General features: G+C 37.9%; 1 protein-coding gene across 3 annotated transcripts in view; it reads left to right on the top strand.

The window, feature by feature from the left end:
* The window catches only part of cv-2 (crosveinless 2-secreting protein), a 59979-nt gene that overhangs the window by 32552 nt on the left and 6154 nt on the right, over positions 1–21273 (top strand). For all 3 annotated transcript variants that reach the window (XM_074088083.1, XM_074088084.1, XM_074088085.1), the window contains exons 3-4: positions 3274–3362; positions 16364–16634. In XM_074088083.1, the coding sequence (XP_073944184.1) occupies positions 3274–3362; positions 16364–16634 (360 nt within the window). The remainder of the gene's footprint in view (positions 1–3273; positions 3363–16363; positions 16635–21273) is intronic.

Genomic DNA, 21273 nt, shown 5'->3' with positions numbered 1-21273 from the left:
GAGACTGGTGGAGCCAGCGTCGACTACGTAATAAGAATGCGGATCCGTAGCTCTAAATCAAGGTGAATGTATGTATACGCGACTCTGACCGCAGCACGATACTCGCGCTTCGACGTAACACCGATGTCATCTTTACGAATCTAGTATACTACTACTATTAAAGTCGAGCCACTACGGCTCCATGAGCCACTATCCGCGCGCGGCATGATAATATCGCCTCAATAATTATGCATATCAACATTTGATTTCTTTATGGGTACGCGGAAATTGTTGTGAATTAAAAATTTCGCCTGTTTACACAACATGGTTCTAGGAAAAGCCGTTTCGATGTTCTTTAACACCTTTGGCTTGATAAGTACCTATCATAAAACTTGGCAGAAATATTGCATTGTCTTTTATGACACAAAAGCGATTATAATAATCTCATACCAATCTTCAGCTAGTTTAATTGTTTTTATTATTCCCCCCTTTTTAGGGTTCCGGAGCCAAAATGGCAAAAACGGAACCCTTATAGTTTCGCCATGTCTGTCTGTCTGTCCGTCCGTCCGCGGCTTTGCTCAGGGACTATCAATGCTAAAAAGCTGTAATTTTGCAAGGATATAAATGTAAACTATGCCGACAAAACGGTACAATAAAATACTAAAATAAATTTTTTTTTAGGGTACCTCCCATAGACGTAAAGTGTGTGTTTGTTTGTGAAATATTCAACTTTGAAGTGCAAATTTTCATTTAAATCGAGCGCCTCCCCTCATCTAAACTCGTGGGTGGAAAAATTTGTAAAAATTCAGGATGGTATTAAGTATATCAAACTTTCAAGGAAAACTATAACGGTTTCAGTTTGCTTGAGAATTATAAGTAGTTTAAGAGTAAATAGCAACCTAAGGTATAAAATATACCTAAACTATGGAAGATTCCGTATAAAATACGAAATTCTTAGAAAAATATTACTTAATTTTTTCGTAACGGCTACGGGACCCTATTTTGGGCGTGTCACATGCTCTTGGCCGGTTTTTTTTTCAATAGCTAAAGACGTCTTAAAAGCGACACAATGCTGCAACTTTGCTGATGGATGTATGTACAACTTTATTTGAATCGATGAAAATGCCTTATAAAGCTGCATTCATATTTATCTGTCGTGTTGTGTTGTGATGCTCTCTGTCTCTTTCTCTCTCTATATATGTGATGCGACACAACACAAGCCGTCACAGCACACTGCATCGGATAAATGTGAACGCAACCATATATAATGTATGAAACCGATACCGTTCTGATGCGTCACGACACAACACGACAGATAAATGTTAATGCGGCTTTATTGACTTGAATTTTCTTATAGACTATGAAATATATTTTAAAAAATCTTATAAAACTTATCCTACGTCCTGCCCAGGGTTTCAAACTATTTTTCATATCAAATTTCATCTAAAATGGGTCAGCTGTTTAACCGTGAAGAGGTAACAGACAGACAAATAGACCGACAGACAGAGTTACCTTTGCATTTATAATAGGTATAAATTTGGATTTAGGCGACTTCTGCAACGAGAACAAAGCCGTAAGCTTTTAGCTACTCGTATTATAAAGCCATCAATTAACCTTTATTTTGTAACTTATCATATCACCCATGAATTGTACTTTAATGGACACCCTTTCAGTACGACCGACTGATATTAAAGGTCTGTTCCATTTATAAATTACCTCCTGATGTCGCGTATCTTGGTATTTGCGTTGGCAAGTGCAGTTGCTGGTGCAACGCTTGCATTCGACTGCCATTATAGGACATTCGCTTCCCACGCGTATCGCGACCGCAGCCTCCTCCACATCGCTCGCTCGTTCGCCAGTACCACTACCATGAGTTTACAGTGACCGTACTCGATAGCGACGGCGTAAGTTATTTGTAGAGGCGCTGTACAATTCTCCATACAAAAAATTACGCCATCGCTATCGAGTACGGTCACTGTAACCTCATGGTAGTGGTACAGATCTGATACCAATTTAACTATTGACCTAAACATTCTTGTCAGCACAGCACACCTCAAACGTACGTCAATAATAAGGACATGGCCGCTTTTTCGCAATGAGTCGTCTCTTAACATCTGTCAGAGAAGTTAATATTAAATTTGCTGTGAAAAAGTAGAAACACAAATAGAAGTGGTTAAGTGAACTGAATTTTCAGTTTTGCCATGTTATAAGAATTAGAGCGAACGTGAACTCGTTAGACAAAATTAACTAACTGACATGTTAATTGAGAATTCCCGATGCCGTTTTTCTGTAATGCTGAATAACGCTAAAAATCGATTTGCACATTTACCTAATTATGTAAAAGTACAAACACGTGGTTATACAAAAAACGGAAACAATTATTTTACTCAAGACTGTATCAACGTAACGTATGGTATGCCATAACTACGCCAACGGCGCATTCTTTCATGCTTCGGACACAGAGTGCTCAGATGCAATGAGTCTGGAAACACTGACTGTTGTTGGGAATATCGAAGGCAGAACATCGCGTGGAAAGTAACCAACGGCATTTGCTGTTGAAACGCTTGGTCCGTGGGGTCCCGAAGCAAAAAAACTATTTACATTTTTAAAAAAGAAGCTTGCCCATTCTACTGGTGACCATAGGGCTGGCTCTTTCCTCGATCAACGTATTGGCATTGACATACAACGAGGAAACGTAGCCAGCCTTATTTTTAGGATTAGAGTAAGTTAGTTTTAGTTATTTTTTATTATTTCTGTTAATTATTGTATACATTATTTGTTTGTTTATAAATAAATTCCTATTCCAAAAAACCAACGAGATTGACTGATTAAGTGAAAGATTCGTCGTATTCCAATTTCAGCATGGTCATAAAAGATGTACTAGAAGGGAGGAAACCGGTGGAGGCAGATTATCCGCTCCATATGCAACCTTGATACTGACCACGACCCTCGGATATAAGGGAACGGCTTAAGAGAGGCTAACACTGAGCATAAAAAATTTAAGAGTCTCTTATTGCTCAGTTTTTTCTTTTCAAATTGGTGGACTTTTATTAAATTTGCCGTAGCTATTAGTATCAGTTAAAATCTTGGAGGTTGTATTAACTAACTTCCAGTGGTCAGCCGGTGACGACAAAAACTTATTAGATTTATTTTGGAGTTGGGGGACGTCTAACTACATGTTCGTTCGTAGTTTGTGGTCCAATCTTTTGTGTGGTACTGTGGTTGATGAGTCCCTTTAAAAGGCTACTCTGCTCGATGCCAAAATAGGGATGTCATAATGTATTTTTTTTTCAGAGGGTAGGCGCGCGCCGTGTTCCAACGAAGGCGAGCCGGTGCGTCTCCAGGACGAGAACTGGAGCAGCTGCTTTCACTGCCACTGCAAGGTAACCAACAAACTCGTTAATTGAATCCTTCCTCTTTCAAAAACTACCTACTATCTTTTATAAAGAGAAAGGAAATGATAGTGTTTTTGTTTGTTTTTTTGAAAAAACTTTACGTTTAAAACTTTGAACCGATTTAAAATAGTCTTCCACCCAAAGAAAAATATCAGTATTTTATCCCGAGTGTGTAAAGCTAATTTTATAGTTGTAGTTATAATACTGAGTTTTCAAGCATCTTAACATTTTTCACATACAGATGTGATAATTTAAAATATTTTTGTATCAATCCCCATAATTAACATAGACATAATCATCTTGTTGTCACGCTGCCTCCAATTAGCGGCAAAGTGAGATAAATCGCGTCACGCCCGATCAATATCAATATAACTTCCAATACCAATAAATAAGAAAGCTTACATCAAACCAGTCGTAGTCACAATGGAACTGAAGAGTTAGTATGATATAATTGTCGTTTCAACATTGAACCGACCATGGTTCATGGTATACTTAGGGCGATGCCATCTAATCAATTTATCACGCCCCGTGTTTAGAACAATGTGTCTAAACAATACTTGCGACATGTTCACACCTAGACAATAATAAATACGTAATTTGACCATCGAATGTCTGTTCTGGAAAATTCTGTGAAAAATTTGCGCAACCCAATTTGGGGGTTCGTACCTATTGGTTGAAAATAACGGTTTTCGTCGCAGACAGAAATGTTTCGTTTACTTCTCGTTTGTATGACGTAATCTTGTTTAACATTGTCTACATAAGTATTAAGATGGAAATGAAGGTCCACAAAGATTTTTTTCTACGGTTTTACTTGATTTTATAATAACATAAGAAACGAAAGGTAAATCGAAATCCATTTTCATAAGATTAATTGTCTCAAAACTATCTTTCTCTTTTGACAAAATAGCGTTTTGTGTCAGTCTAATGAAATGTACCCTAGCAATCGTGCGCCAGTGAACCGGCAAGGTGCCGGACCGGCGCGCCGGCGCTGCGGCGCGTGCCACGGCCGGCGCGCCGCTGCGCCCGCGCGCAAAAACTCGCTATGCGGAACCGCAATGAACCGCATACACTAGCAATCCGACGCAGCTGCGCCGAGCATTCCATTGGCAACGTGGATTAAGCTTTTAATATCCTGCAATTTTTTTATGCTTTTAACTTTAGATCTGTTTAGTAAAGCAGAAAACGTTGCCGGAGTTGATAAACAGCCATATCTCCGTTCTAGAGCAATCATCCAATCTAATTTAAATTCGGCAATTGGCTCCAAGATAATTAACCGATTTATAATCTCTCAAAGTTATACGCATGAGTTGAATACCCTTTGATAAAATCTATAGTGCTATAAATCCTTCTGATTTATTCGATTTGCAAAATACATTGTCACATATTAATTCGTTATCACTGCATAGTTGTCAGCGACACGACATAAGTATGTATGAGCAAGGCTGCGCGCGCAAGTACCTACATGCGAGTGGTATTTCCCAGTCGATCTCACCTCGTCGGATGACTTGCGCGGAATTCGAAAGCCCATCGCGAGATTTATCGCTTATTCTGTATTAAAATATACATTTGCTTAATGGGCTTTTTTGTCGCGTGCCACATAACGACGATAGGACACCGTCCCGCTGGCGGTGGAATTTTTTGATTTATCAAATCAGTTACGATGGACGATGCAACGGGAGAGGCTAGCGCTCGCAAGACTTGTAGACGCGGTTGAAGTATTTTCACTTAATTTGCGTAAGATCGGTGCGGAGCGGCTAGCGAGGCGTCCATAGGCAGGTCAAGTTGACCCGGGGGTGCCATTAGCCTTTTTATACACGGTTAGTAGCCGGTTGATAGCATCTCGCAGCTCCCGCGCACCGCTTACTTTAATGAGCCATGTTATTTATCGAGGTGCAGTTTTACTTTACGCCGTATTAAATTCACTAAAGTTAACGCCTCGCTCTCCATTTTGAGAACCACAAACGGGCCCGCGTATTTGTTCAAGTGATATTCCTGTCACAAAAAAAAATGCTCAGGAGGAAAATAATATGTGGGTTTGTAAAACAGCTATAATTTTAGCAATACATACAAATCACAGCGATTTATTTGATTTTAAATGCAGTTGGCAAATTGTATTGCTAAATAATTTTACTCTAAGTTGCAAATACGAATTTAAGCGACCACAACAGCTATTATGTGCAAATTTATTTTATGCAACAAAAAGCGTGTTCATAAACCAACAGTAAAATGCTGCCGCCGTAATAATACATCTCTGAACCTTCGTGACAATTTAATTGAATCCAGTAAGCCAGCAATTCTAACGTCCGAAGTGGTCGCCGGCAATAGGCAATAATTAAGTAAATAATGTTCCGCCTGTAACTATTTTTGTCGTAGCTTGTAGTCTATTAATATCTCATAAATTGTACTTTATAGTTACAAGTAAATTGCTAAGTCAAGTACCTGTAATAATCGTACTCGTGCTACGCGCGCAGACTGCGCCCGCGCCGCTGCTGGTAACTTTAAGAATATTGTAATAAATAACGAGATAATATTTTAAGATGCTTCTATCTCGCAATTCAAATGTATTCAATTATTAATGTGCTTAAGCAAACAAATCGCAGCTGTCAGATTAAGACAAATTGCACTTTTTACATATTGTACTTGGTTTAGATATTGGTATCAGCATAACATAATATGGTTAGGTACTAACTTCTATATTTCATTAAAAAAAAAACCACATGAAAAAGAGTTCCTTTATAAAGGTTTTAACTGTTTTATAAAATACACAGGAATTCAATTAGGTGCATGTTTAATTGAAGTCTCCCAACCTTATTTGGCTGCGTCGATGTCTTTATCGACGTTGGCACAGTTCGGTCATGATACCTACCTAATTGTTGATGGTTGCCACGCGTTGCATGTACTGCATCGCGGTTTGGGAGTAAAGTAGATCTTAAAGTCGGTTTGATAAGGTGCATAAGGATTTAAGTGTGGATCGTGTGTGGATGTCGGGTCCAAATGTGAAAGTGGGTGAGTGTCTAGAGCGGGTGCGCGCGCGCAGGTGCTGCCGCCGGGCGGCGCCGAGGCCTTGCCGCAAGCGCGCGCTCGGTATGCGGTCGCACCGGTTCTTCTAGCAAAGCGTATTTTTTTACACACCACACATCATAGACATTGTTGTTATGTTTTGCTATGATGCAAAAAAGTCAGTGCAAAATCTTCACAGATTATACTTGTAATGTTTACTTTGATAAAAGCTTTGGTTAATCATGACAGGTACACGTTGCACGTGTCAAGTCAGTCCTTACATGAAACAAAATTGCATAAACAATTATCAAAACATGAACTGACAAAAAAAATAAAAAAATTACTAGACCATATTCTCATGAATCTCTATTTCATTTCTCAATTTCTATGCCTCAATTTCATGGCCTGTTGGGAATAAGCAAACTTTCAATAAGTATTTTTATAAGCCATTTTTATACACGCTTCTTTGCTGACTGTACTTTTTGTTAACTGCACCTTCGTTATCATCCTATTGCAAGTATCAAGTCAATCGATTACTAAAAATGGAGAAATTCGACTTGCAATATTTGAAGACAACTTTTGAACAACATAAACGTTAAATAAAATCTTGTAAAAAGAGAGCCTAACTATTAAATAAATTGTCCAATAAATTGTTCCCGCTCGGGGCATTTACAAACATATTATACAGTTAGACCCGAGCGAAACGTTACTAGAATATTTTTTGTGAACGATAGAAATGCAACTGACTTCGAATGCACAAAGATTCATTTGCTTAGTTACTCACGATAAGTCGAAGAACACAATCGTTATCAATCACTACCCGTTTACTTTATGGATGCAGGTTAGTGGAAAAAGGTGGGATTCCAGGAAATATTCTTATACCATGATGCTGCGTTCTTAAAATAGAGCAGTTTACAATATTATGAGTCAGTATCTCATAACCACTTTTCAAATGATAAAATGAAGATTTCGTAGCTGTAATTTTGGCAAGGTCCGGGTTTAACGGATATACAATCACTTTCCACTGCTGTAATTTTGGTAAGAGCGCGGGTTCAACTATATACCAATCGTTTCTCTGCAGAAAAACCCTTGCCTTTTATTTAGAAAAACGCTTCTGTAATCATTTTCACGGATACTTAGTTGCAAACCTTTAAACTAATTTACACTGTATATAAGTAAGTATGCCATTTGACTTTTTCTTGGCAACGAAGCGTTTAGCGCCGAAGGTTTATTATATCGACGTAATTGCGGCAAAATTAGTTCCTTAAAATTCTGCGTGATTACACTTACTGATTTCGCAATGGTGTTAAGAAATGTTAATTACTTCGTATGATGTATAATAAACCATCGATCGCGTGGTTTGTGCAAAAAGTATAGCAGAATGGTAAGAACCGAGGCGCCGGCGTGGCAGGCGCGAGCCGCCCACTGCCGGCCTTGCTTGTCGCCACCTAGGATCATTTACTCGCCTAGATACAATTACGTCTACTTATTTTACCCTTTTAAACGTATACAATTAACAATCCCTTTAAAACGATGCGCGTAGAAAAAGCTAATGTGTGCTAGCGTTGTTAATAAAACATTAAAAATACATGAATATTAATCTGGGTGTAGCTGTGATTTTTTTCGGTTACCTAGGTGTTTATATAAGCGGTAATTTTTTAAAGACGTTGCTATAAACATTTCAAACGTTTTTATTAAAGATTACTACGAGTAGCTGCAATGTGTCCGCCAATTTCATCCTCATGGTCTTAGATTTATCTCAGTCAGTTTTATAATAAAATTAAATTAAATAAGCTCTAGCTCATTAAGTAGATACTGTATTTTTGCTAAAACACGTTGGAAAATAAAGGATCATTCCTTATTTCTCAACTGTCCATTGGTCTATGAACTCAAAATTTTGTGATAAAATATTATTATTATTAGATTAAAATATTATTATTAAATAATGCGTATATTTTACTAACAAGTAATAATCGGTTCTGTATTTTTCACTTTTGCATTTATATAAACTTTTAATTATCATAACTTTACAGATAGCAAAATCATATAATTAACCAAAGTTATAATCAGTAAAACCGCGTTTACGCTTTTATTTAATATAAGCCGTTTCCGAGGTTAGCGCGCACAAACAGAAAAAAAACATTGTTTTGGGTTGTACTCGTATTGCATAAAGAAGTTTTTTATAATAAGCACAGTCAAGTGTAAAAAGATGAATTTATTCAAAGTTTCAAAAATAAGTACCACAGACTCTTATTCCGACGCAATAAGGCTGTAGTAACATATTTTTGAGTGGTTCGAATAGATACTTATTTTTGCACTTGACAGTACCTATTTATATAGATAGACTATAGAAATTATCTAGTTGTATTTAATAGATTTACATAGTTCTATCGAAACGCAAACAAGTACCTCAGCTAAAACAAGTTTAGTATCTCGGGCCCTAAATTTTAGCATTTTTTTCCAATTTTAAGATAAAGCTGAAATGCGAGATAATAATGTGGAGGTGTCTCTTCCAACAAGCTACTACCTGATCTCAGCACAAAACAATCGAATCTGTTCCGTATAGTAATTTACTTTGACAAGTACGAAATGATGTATTCTGAACGATTGCTTTACAGCGTTTCATATTGATATGTGAGCATTTTTACACTTTTATTACGTAACTGAGTGTAGATAGACATTTAATCAAATCTTGAAAATCGATTCTAACAAAGTTCCGGTGGTCGGATTATCTTGAAAAGTCTATGAAGACCCGATGACTAAGTGAAGTATGAAATTTCGTGTAAAATATGTTGCATAAAGTTAAAACAACTTCCTGTCAAATTTCTAGTACCTACTACGTAAAAATAACTTTTATTATTTAGGTAAATGTCGAGTTACTTGAAATACTTGAAAGATTTTATCACATTGGGCTATAAAAGTACTTTAGACAACACAACACCATGTAAGTATAATAAATGTGTGTACTTATTTGTTACCAAAGTGGTATCACAATGATAGCGTGCAGGTAGGTACATAAATTTGTATGTAAGCATTTACAACGAACGGGTAGGTATCTACCTACCTACCTGTCTACAAGCACTCAACAGTCCCCGAGCAGTCTGTGTGATACCACTGTCGCCAACACTAACTGATTATTCGTGCACCTTGTCACGTTGTTATAAAGTCCACGGATGGTCAGTTAAGAATGTTGACGACTGTACCTCGTGAATTTCATTATGTATGCAAATTGAGAGATAAACATTTAAAATGAATCTTAACCCGCATGTTTAATACAACATCGGAATTTCAAGTGACTCGTATAGCTACGAGAAGTACCGTAGATACCGAAATCATAAAATGTGTTTTATTAAAAATAGTTGTTTGAATTGTTTTGATTTAAAAATACTTAGAGATTAAAAGTACCTACTAGGAAGAATATACAAGTTGAAGTGTCAATGCACGGACTACATCGCTCGAAGAACGGATAACGGTTGGAGAAGAAAGGTCCTGGAGTGGCCATCACGAACCGGAAGACGAAGCGTTGGCAGGCATCCCACAAGGCGGGCTAACGACATCGCGAGGTTGGATGCAAGTTGCAAATGGTCGTTTGTTGTGGCGTTTCAAGGGCAGGGAGAAGCCTTTGTTCAACAGTGGATGTCTTCGGGCTGATTGATGATGATGATGATGATTTTTAAAAATCAATTTATATACTTGAACGAGATGTTTTAGGCCATTTGTATATTTAATTGTTTCAGAAAAACAAGCGCACAAGCAAGAACTTAAATATGTTTATCGTTTAATAGACGCCTGCGACGGCGACTAGAAAATATTAAAATTTGATACGATGACCGATGGATTAGATATTATTTTTTTGAATATAACTTGGTCATGTCTGGTTTTAATTACCAATTAAAAGTGATAAGTGGTTAATTAAGCTGAAAAAGAATCAAATCCATATAAGTTGGCACGTGGCTATTGCGCAAACTATCAGGAAGCGTTGAGGATACAGATATCAGTGCAACGGGAAGTGCCGTGGCGGTCACCAAAAAGTAGAGATACCGCAACCGCAGACCGGCGTAGTTTTATACGTTTAATAAATAGGCCAAGATGGGCGATTTAATTTAGTATGAAATATTTCCAATAAACGAAACTCATAATTTTTGTCGCTGAGTTAGTTTGGCTAAAAGCGTATAAAGCGCATGTCTGTATTTGAATTCTACAACATGTACGTGTATATCATAAATCTTATTACCTACATGTCTGTCTGACTGGCTGACTCATTGCCACCCAGTTCAAACCCTCGGACCTAGAAAGCTGAAAATTTGCATAGAAGTTCCCTTGATGTAGGCAAGGAAAAGGGTAGATTTCGCCAAAATTTGAGGGGCGTATCGTGGTATGTTGGTATACTACGCCGAACAGCCATGAAGATTACCACGAAGAAAGTCTCACTCAGTTTTACGGAAATCATGATTAGTAGGTATGGGATAACAGAGAAACAAGAAATCCTGCTTACATTTACAAATCAGTTTAATTGTGTGTTCCCAAACCACTGAGCTAGCGGGCAGTATTTTGTTGATTTATACAGGAAAACTTTATGACATAAAATCTGTTCCATGTCCTATCTAAAAGGGAAGTTGAAAATACTCGTACTTATTAAGGAATATTTTGTTATTATATCTGGAGTTCAGGCGAAGAAGGAAAATAGTTTAGGAGTTAATAACCCAACGCGATAACTCGGCCACGGCGCGCCGCCTCGTTACAGCTGTCAACGTGTCATATTAATTAGTCATAAATTTATCCGTTATTTTGCTTCCAATGAATGACAGTTTAATCAATTTAAAATCATGTCCATTATTAAAAGTGTGTGTCCTTTATGTAAATGATTAACTCTATGTTATATTGCTAATTCGTCGGTACGGTCGGTGCGGTGTGAATACTAAGTGCAATGTTTCGCACCGTGTTTATGATCAAGTTAATCGGTCAGGCATCGCGAACTCCTGGACTGAATATGTAACGACAAGTCACGTCAAATAGCCTAGCAAATTTATCTTTCTCGCATTTTAAAGACGAACAAAGTGCTCACTGCACATTAACAGTTATTTATTATGTAAATTACTGAAAACTTATTGCGTTTACGTTCTTCTTATAGGTGTAGTAATTAAACTGCGGGCCTTGTTGATAATACTGCTGCCTTTTCCTAGATAAATGTGTCTACACCGAGTAGGTATTACTATAAAAACGGCGCTGAGTCACGGCCAAGCCCCCGCCGCCGGTGGTGCGCTCGCGCAGTAACACCAGTAGCACCAATTTCTCGGTTACACGCCATCAAACTTTAACTACACACTTTAAGCTTTAACGTGAATAGTAGATTGCATCTATGTATAATCTGTTCTATTTTATTTGCGGTACACATTATAGCAAGTAATGGCCAGTCGACAGACTTACAGTTATTTTTATCAGACGTGTAACGTAAATATTTCGCTATGTGAGGGCTAGTTCAAAGAGCCGCTCATGAAATTCGGCCAAAGTATCGAAAAACAATAAACAACGGAGAATGGGTGACCTCGCGTAAAGCATATATTAAAACTAAATAGAGGAAAGGTACATCTCTAGTTTATAGGAAACCGAATGGGGAGCAGGTTTCTGGTCCGGTATCGTTTCGTAGAATCGGTTTTTGATAGAATGCTATTAGTTCCATGAAGACTTGAAACAAGAACGTGTGGGTTCACCTGAATTACTTTATTTGTCGAAGTCTTGGTAGCTCAGATACAGAAGAGGCGATGTATAGGCATAGAGCACATAGTATGTGATATAATTATACAAAGTCGTGCCAAATGTCGCAGCCGTGCCCGTACCTGTGCCGCGGAGGCCATGGCCACATACAAATTAGGACGCTATACTGTTGGGTGTTAAAACGTACGAGAAGTGTACTTACAGATTTGTGCAAATATTGATAAGTAGTTAATATTTACTATGTCTGGCCATTGCAAATATTCAAAGTCTCGACAGTTAAATGTTAAATTTATAATTGCCTGTTAAACCATTTTTTGTTTGTGGTTGAATCAAAAATTAGAAGATAATATTAATAAATTACTAATTACTAGCCTCCCATCCCGGATTTGCATGGGTGCAACTAAGAAAACAAAGAAGTGAAAAAATTAAGTATGTATAGAATCAAAAGTACCTACCTATACTTCACCATTTTTCACCTGCCTTTCCACAAAACTACACCAGTGTAAAGCCGGGGTGCAAGGGAGCTATACGTATTAATTAAGTATATACATTAAACCTTTCTTGAAAAATTATCTAACTGATACATCCACATTAAAATCCGCTGTGAAGTATGAAAGATCTAAGCCTACTTACATAAAAGCATAACACGTGGCTACCTATGTTGTAAATATACGATAGTTTCAACAATCAAGTCAATAGAGCAGCAACATCATCACCATGTTCTTGGGATACAGATGCTTGCTGGCTACAAAAGAACTTCTGAAAGTATTTGAAAAAAATACACCTATTTTACATAGAGTAGGTTACACTTATCGCAAGTTTAAGGAGCTTAATTTGCCCCTTATTATTTTAAAAGCATTGTCAGCGATCCTAATTGTTGTATTATTTACCCATATTTAAGTAGGTAATAATTTAGAAAAGCGATTATCATATCTAGAGTTAATCACGTTAGCTGCGCGCCCGCCGCCCTGCACGTGCCCATGCAAATGCGCCAGAACAAAGAGCCGTTAAAAACGCATTAACTATGGGCATCGATGGCTTGATCTTACTGTGGATGGGAACAGTTCATGTACCACTTGCCATTTTATCACCGCTAGTAATCGATAGACTATCATTTCGCACTTCCATTGGTTAATTTCAATAGTTATCAAGCATGAGTATATGATTCGATAGCATGCATTGTTAGTTCGTAGTTTATAGCTATACCTAACGTTTTATTTAATCTTTAAATTCTTTAGCGACGTGATTCACAGGCACCTTGCTATTGCCTACTCAATGGAACAATGCGGTCACAAAAATGTCAGTGTCGCGAGTTTTTATCTTCTCTGTGCTTACGAACACGTGCGGTATCTAGACGCAGTAAGTTTGTATAAGTTGCAGTAGGTAGGTACCCAGTAAATAGAACGGTTTGAGATATTCTATCCGTTAGTGACAATGACACAACATGAAAATTCCGACTTGGAGCCACTTTGATAATAGCATAATTTTGTTAGAATTTAAATTCTTTGGATAACAATAACATATTATTTTTCACCTCACTACCTCGAAAAAGCTTTCTTTATCCTTCGAAATCTGCGTGGAAAGTCGCTTTTATCCTCTTGGCTGGAAAGTTTTTGAAATTCGAACGTTATCGTGAACGGGTGCCCCCTTGAAAATACATATCCCCCGCTTACTTTCACAACCTCGCCTGTACTTGGCATTTGGGCACGTGATAAGAGATAAATAGATATTTATTCGCGCGTTTATTTTTAAATCTTCCCGTGAGGGGGTGTAATAGGGGATGAAAGTTTATATGAAATATCGTCATTGTCGAAGATAAATCGATGGTTCTTTATGAAAGTTGGCATTTGGGCACGTGATAAGTGATAAATATATATTTGTTCGCGCGTTTTTTAAAATTCTTCCTGTGAGGGGGTGAAATAGGGGATGAAACTTTACATGAAAGATTGTCGTTGTCGAAGATAAATCGATGGTTCTTTATTAAGCTTGGCATTTGATCACGTGATAAGAGATAAATAGATATTTATTCGCGCGTTTTTTATAATTCTTCCTGTGAGGGGGTGAAATAGGGGATGAAACTTTATATGGAAGATCGTCATTGTCGTAGATAAATCAATGGTTCTTTATGAAACTTGGCATTTGGGCACTTATAAGAAATAAATAGATATTTGTTCAAGCGTTTTTGAAAATTTTACCTGCGAGGTGATGTTAGCAGAGGGGATAATACAGTGTTAGCAGAGCCTTCTAAGCTCAAGCAAAAAGTAAGCATGCGGGTTCATTTTAGATGGCTTATTGACATAGACAGTCAGACTTGAAAAATTATAATTTTCAGATTTTTCTTATTTATTGAGCTGTAAGAGCTACCTTTATGCAAAATTCCAAGTTTCCAGGACAGCCGGAAGTACCCTATTACTTTTTCTGTTAAGGTGATTTACATGGAAACACCTTTTTAATGACTGTAGCTTTTGATTGCCTTGACTTAGAAGTTTGATTTTTTTACAGCTTTCGGGCCTATTGACCTGAGTTTAGGGTTTCAATTTCAACTCGATACCGATACTCCGCTTTACGGGATAAAGGGTCCTGACAGACAGAAGGACCGACGGACAGCAAAGTGATCCTATAAGGGTTCCATTTTTTCCTCTTGAGCTACGGAACCCTAAAAAACATTTGTTCCAGCGCTTTTCAAATTTCAACCTATTTACTTGAAAATAATGGGGATGTAAGTTCTTATGGAATTCCAAACAAATTACTATAAGTATATTTATCGTAAATATGTGTAGCTATGCTTAGTAAAAATGCCGTCTTAATTATTATCCTACCCTCCTAACTTACTATAAAGGACGTTAGGTGTCAAGAGTTCACTATGAAGAATTAAGTAGTCCTTTTATGTTGGCATGGTAGAATACACGTCGTATTGCTAAAATGTGGCTTCCGCAAAATATTTATTTTTTACCAAAGAACATGGATGGATGGATGGAAGAACAAAAAAAATAGTTTATATATATACCAATGTTTTAAAATAGATTATTTTCAGTAAACCGTAGAAGTTTCTATGTGCTATTATTGGCAAAATAGGTAGGTATCCTAAATAAATTAAATACTTCCCAAAGTTATTATTCCACGCTCACGAAGTCGCGGGCAAAAGCTAGTAGGTATATATAAATGAATCCCTATTTCCCTTGGTCACGGCATCACACGTGAACGGCTGGACCGATTTCGTTAATTCTTTTTTTGTTGTGTTTCTATTGTCAGGAGAAGGTTCTTATAAAAGAAGATTTAGAAAATTAAAAAAAAAGCTACACCGGGGGCGAAGCCGCGTTCACCAGCTAGTCGCATATAAATATGAAATCGCACCCTTTGTTTAAATTATTATCTCCTAACGTGTTCGTGTACTTGTGATTAAACTTAACTTTTTGATCTTTAATGTCGTGGGACAGAAGGCGTGGAACAAAATGGGAATAACCCGGTACGTCGCGGCAGCCACAATGTTGCTTTACAAATGGGAGTAATTAATAGTCGACGTCTGGTGTGTCAGGAGGCTGGCGCTGTATTAATTGTGCCTACGGATTATGCGAATGCCACGCTCCCGCACATCTGCTGCATACTAAAAATGAATAAAACAAAAGGGCACTAGGAAACCAACATATAAAAACAGTTCCGTATCGCCACTCCAACCACAATCGCGGCTGTTACAACGAGTAGGCGTAATTGACACATTAAAGTTTATTGTCAGTAATGAAACATTGTTTGTTTGTACAAAAAATAATTTAATTGTCTTCGACATCATGTTCATTCTATTGAACTTTAACCATTGTTTTTGTGGTGCAAAATCGACATAGTAAAGCAGGTCGGAGCTGATGATTAGATTCACTAGATACTTTGATTTATAGAAGGGCTCTATAGCGATGGAAAGTCTTGATTTAGATAGACATTGCTATTTATTCACGATGTCGTTAGTCCACCAGGTGGAAGGCCAGCCAACGTTTCGTCTTCCGGTTCGCAGTCGGCATTCGAAGACTTTTTCTCTCCCGTGGCCCGCCCATTGCCACTTCAACTTGCATATATTTCCAGCATACTCGTATGCCCGTGACTTTAGTTCTTTGACGAATTTCCGTATTCTGGATTCTATCGCGCAAAAAAAACTCGAAGCATAGCTAGCTCAAGTAGCGAGTTGTCATTCATTGTGGCGTTCTACGGGGAAGGCCTTTATTCAGCAGTGGACGTCTTTCGGCTGATAATGATTGTTATTTATTGGGTGCAAAATTGTTTTACAGAACGGATTCGTGGAGTGTCGGAGCGGTGCGGAGGAGTGTGGAGGGATGGAGGACTGTGCGGTGGTGATGCCTCGCGAGGGTTGCTGTGCACGCTGCAAGGGTTGTTTGTACAACGGCACCGAGCACGCCTCGCACACCGAGTGGGGCGAAGCGGGCCGCGTGCTGCGCTGTGAGGCTGGCGTCGTCACCATCTCGCGGCCAGAGTGCTACGCGCCGTGCGACAAGCCCAAGCACCAGCGGCATACGCACTACAACTGTCCTGTATGCGATGGTAAGCATGTCTAACGATAATGTAGCCCGTACAAAAATATACTATAGACTTCATGTTTAGAGAGGAGTAATCTGGGTAGGTATAGGTACAAGAATTTTATTATGCCAGGGGTGTAAACGTCTATTTTTTATTTTAAAGGGCACGGTTTACACGTTGATAAGGTTGTATGTGGCACTTGGAGGAACCCTGTCACAGGGAGCTTCTTTGTCCTTATCAATATTTTTTGATAAGTGCTGTAAATGGATTACCTACTAATGTATGGGCAAAATACTTTTCTCAAAGTATATCACATCCCAAAATATTTTACTCAAATTATCATTTGGCAAAAAATCATTTTCTAAAACAACTTATCGCAATTTTACAGTTAGTAATGTTTTTTTGGCAAATTATTGTTACAATAATAATTATTTACTTAGTCGTGTTTCATATTACCAAGTATTATTGAGTCAAATGTATCATTTGGTATAAAGCACTTCCTAAAATATTGCATGGCATAACCTACTTTTCTGGTAGCAGTTCGTTTCTGTGTTGGACGCAGTTCTAACCTAACCTAACCTACTTTTCTGATAGCAGTTTGTTTCTGTGGGGGACGCAGTTCTAACCTAGCCTAATCTACTTTTCTGGTAGCAGGTGGTTTCTGTGGTTGGTTCGGTGGAATATAATATAAGCCAAAAGAAAACATTTGCTTATTAACGTTTGTCATATAAAACTTGACAATGTAAAATTATGCCAAATGATAATTGAACCAAATGAATAAAATGCGAAATGTTTATATGCTAAAGATTCGTTTGGGAAATGAAAATACTGCTATAAGTTTTTTGGGAAGTGAAATTTGGCGAAAAATATTTTGTCAAAACGGCAGTACACACCGCTGCAAATGCTTATTGCGACAGTACAAGCTTGTCAAGGTATATTAATTCAATGGTTTAAAAAAAACCGGCCAAGAGCGTGTCATACACGCCCTAGATAGGGTTCCGTAGCCATTACGAAAAAAATGAAGTAATATTATATGCGTTATAAGACAATTAAAACACTTACTACAGTCATAAAATCTATTACCAGAAAAAGAGCGTATCTTCACGGTACTTACTTCATTTTGTTGAGAACCGCAGTGTTTCGGCAATTGCTCAAAGACGATATATCCGATCATGTTGAAACCAATTTTCGTTGAAAGTATTTATTTTATTACCTTTCCATATTTTTTGCAAATTTTTTGAACAAACGGTTTACAAGATAGAGCGGGGAGGACACAATTTTTGCTACTTTGGGAGCGATTATTTCCGGAAATCTTCACTTAATCAAAAAAGTTTTTGGGAAACCTTACTATCTTTACAAAAGAGCTGTCGAACTATGTGCCACACGTTGATGCCAGTTAATTTTTTTTTTCAATTTCTGTTACGTGTGTGGAGTGCCCCCCTCCCCCCCTATAAATATTTATTTTTGTAATTTAACTACAAAACTAAATAGCGGCTTTGACAAGACATCTGTACTCCAAATTTCATTGATATACATCTTGTAGTTTTCGAGTAAAACGCCTGTGACATACGGATGGATGGACAGACAGACAGACAGACGGACTTGACGAAACTATAAGGGTTTCGTTTTTGCCATTTTGCCCTAAAAAGGATTCATATACTAAATTGCAACTCAGTTAAGAAAGAACTCTCTCAAAACAATAATGATAAAGGAATTTCCTGATCGTTTCACGCTGACGCCTTTTCCCATGGCATGCACAGAGTTATATTGAATGTTTATAATTGCCGTGCAGCGTGCACCGCCGGCGCAGCCGTGTCTCGCGCCCACCCAGACGCATGCGCGGCAAAAAACAACCTCCATGTAGAAGCGCAATCCCGAACAAAAACAAACACAAGCCGACAACAGATCTAATAAAACCAAAACGGACTAACAATTTACCTCCGCTTCCAAACCATAACAAGTTTATTAATTCCATAACAAATAATAGTAATTTACAAGATGACGACTCAAAATGGCTTTTGAAAATCACCGACACATTCCAAACTATAGTTTTATTGGCTATGTTTGTGTTGTATTAATTGTATACACGTTAGTTGCTAAGTTGGGAGTTAGTGAACGAGGAATATCTTACAATACAATACAATAACTCTTTATTGTACACCAGAAATAGTAAGCGATACAGAAAACAGGTACTCAGAAAGAAAACTACAAGGCAAGCAATAGGCCGCCTTATCGCTTAAGAGCGATCTCTTCCAGGCAACCTTTTATCTTTTGTTGATTTAGGTCGAGAGCTAGTTCGTAAAAGATCAGGCTGTGGATCATACTGAGGCTTATGTAAGAGTTGTATTATTTATGCTTCAGCGTGGTTACTGGCGCCCACACACGCCGTGGACAATGAGCAGAAGACGTGTTGCGTAGTAGTCTGCTGAACAGACAGACAATAGCTCAGTTGCCATTATAGCTCGTTGGTAGCGATGGCTGCTGTCAGACAATGCAAAGATTTATTTTTGTCCAATGTTAAAAAACAAAAAAATACAACACAAAAAACGTGTTGGATGTACATAAGTACGCTTTTCAGACACCGCAAATCCAACGAATTTTCCAATCGAATCCAATTATAAATCAAATAACGGTATAAATAATAGTGAAGTAAGGGAAGCCATTAAAATGTTGTTATTACGCCCGCAATAGCCTTAATGGTTGTAAAGTTTGATTAACCAAGTTGCGCTGTAAAAGAGCCTTTTGCAAATCGAAAAGATTATTTTCTTATTTGTTTAGTAATGGAAGGCTGCAAGATTATCGCTTGTGCAGGCGGACCACCCAGGGTCGACGAGCGTTCCAGAGCGAAGCCTCCGCAGGTTACAATACCAGCAACCTAAAGTTTAGGAATGGAGGCTCTCAATCCAACAAGACCTTATTATATGATCACAGGGGTTCATTAAAATTATATTTTTGTGGTGGTCGAAAGTCTCCCACGGCGTTGCGGCTCTATTATTGACCATAAATCAAAAAGTTAACAACCTACTTAAAAGGTAAAGATGGGAGGGTTTTTGTGCGCGGGTCAAAGCGGCCGACGTCGCCGCGGCTGCGCGGGCGCGCCGGTGAACCCCGTGTTTGTTTGTTTTACGATCCCCACGGTGCATTAACTTTTTTGCTTCTTCTACTTACTTTTTATTTCTTCAATGTCCAGATAATCGTGATCCCTTATCAACATGGCTTTTTAGCCTTTCATCATTTGTCTTAACATTCTGTATCTTTGGGTTCATTGAATGATTGTCTTGGCCCCGGTAACCAACTCATCTAAATTCTTAAAGTGTTTCGAGACCCGGCTTTAATATTAGGTATGCTTGCGACGACGATCTGAGAAATTGAAATAATTAGCGTGTGATGGACGCGCAGTGCGCGTTGTGAATTACCGATGGATGCTCTACCACGCCTCGTTCATCACGTTTGAAGTTGTTTCGATGAACTTTATCTTGGGGAACTAGGTACTAAGAATAGGACCGCCTATTGCTTACTTTGAATTTTTTTCTCTATAACTATTGCCTTCATCGGCTGTCTTACTCTCCACGCCGAAACATACTCTCATACGGGGTGTTAAAAAAACAACCCAATAGTTATAGAGTATGAGAGTATGTTTCGGCGTGGAGAGTAAGACAGCCGGTGAAATTACTATGGCACTTGAGGTATCCCATATTAGGCCTCTGGTTGCAGCTGTTTATGGGCGGTGTTGGTCTCTTACCATCAGAAGACTCACTTGCTCGTTTGCCATCCAGTCGAATAAAAAATAATAATTGAAAAATGGGAAATTTTATTGGCTCAGGTCGTAGAATTATGCATGCCTATTAATTTGTATTGTATTGTAAAACTCGTTATGTATATCAATCTATATCTATACTAATATTATAAAGAGGAAAGCTTTGGATTTTGGATTTTTGTTACGAATTAACTCAAAAACTGCTGGACCGATTTTAAAAATTCTTTCACTATTAGAATGCTAAATTATTTCAAAGTGCCAAAGGCTACTAATACTACAATGATGTACTTAACTCAAAGTGTGTCCGACACGCTCTTGGCCGGTTTTAAAAAAATCCCTTAAAGGGGTATAAAGAGGAGTGAAAGTTTGTATGGAAAAACGTTAGGTATATTTGAAGATATAATTCTAAAACTTCGTGAAAACATTAAACACTCCGTTCGTTCGTCTTCGTTAAACATTTTAAGTTAAAAAAAAAATCAGCCCAAAGGGGGCTATAAGTTTGGTGGAAATTCGTATAAGAAAAACGTAAGTTAGGATTGTGAAACTTAGGGAAAATATTAAATAATGAAATATGAATAAATTCAAAATAATTATTTACTGCTGATTGAAGTATCGTAAAGAGCATTCACATCACTAGAGCCAACGTCAGTCAGTCAGTCAGCCAGTCGTCAGTCAAGTGTCAATGTCAGTCGCCACATTTGTTTACCAGATTGCTTGATTCAATTGAATTCGAATATACTTATAGTCATATTTCGTCGATTTAAGTCTTAATCAATCGTTGAGTTTACTGTCTTCTTGTCTTAAATTAACGTTAGTGGACTAACGATGAATAGTTAATTGTAGTCTACAAAAGGACAGCCTACTTTGTGTAGCCATCTCTAGTTTTACGACAGACACTTGAGGGCC

The sequence above is a fragment of the Choristoneura fumiferana genome, chromosome 5 (assembly GCF_025370935.1).
Source record: "Choristoneura fumiferana chromosome 5, NRCan_CFum_1, whole genome shotgun sequence".
NCBI classification, from domain to species: domain Eukaryota; kingdom Metazoa; phylum Arthropoda; class Insecta; order Lepidoptera; family Tortricidae; genus Choristoneura; species Choristoneura fumiferana.
Note: the sequence above shows the minus strand (reverse complement) of the source record. Positions and strands in the feature narration are given on the sequence as shown.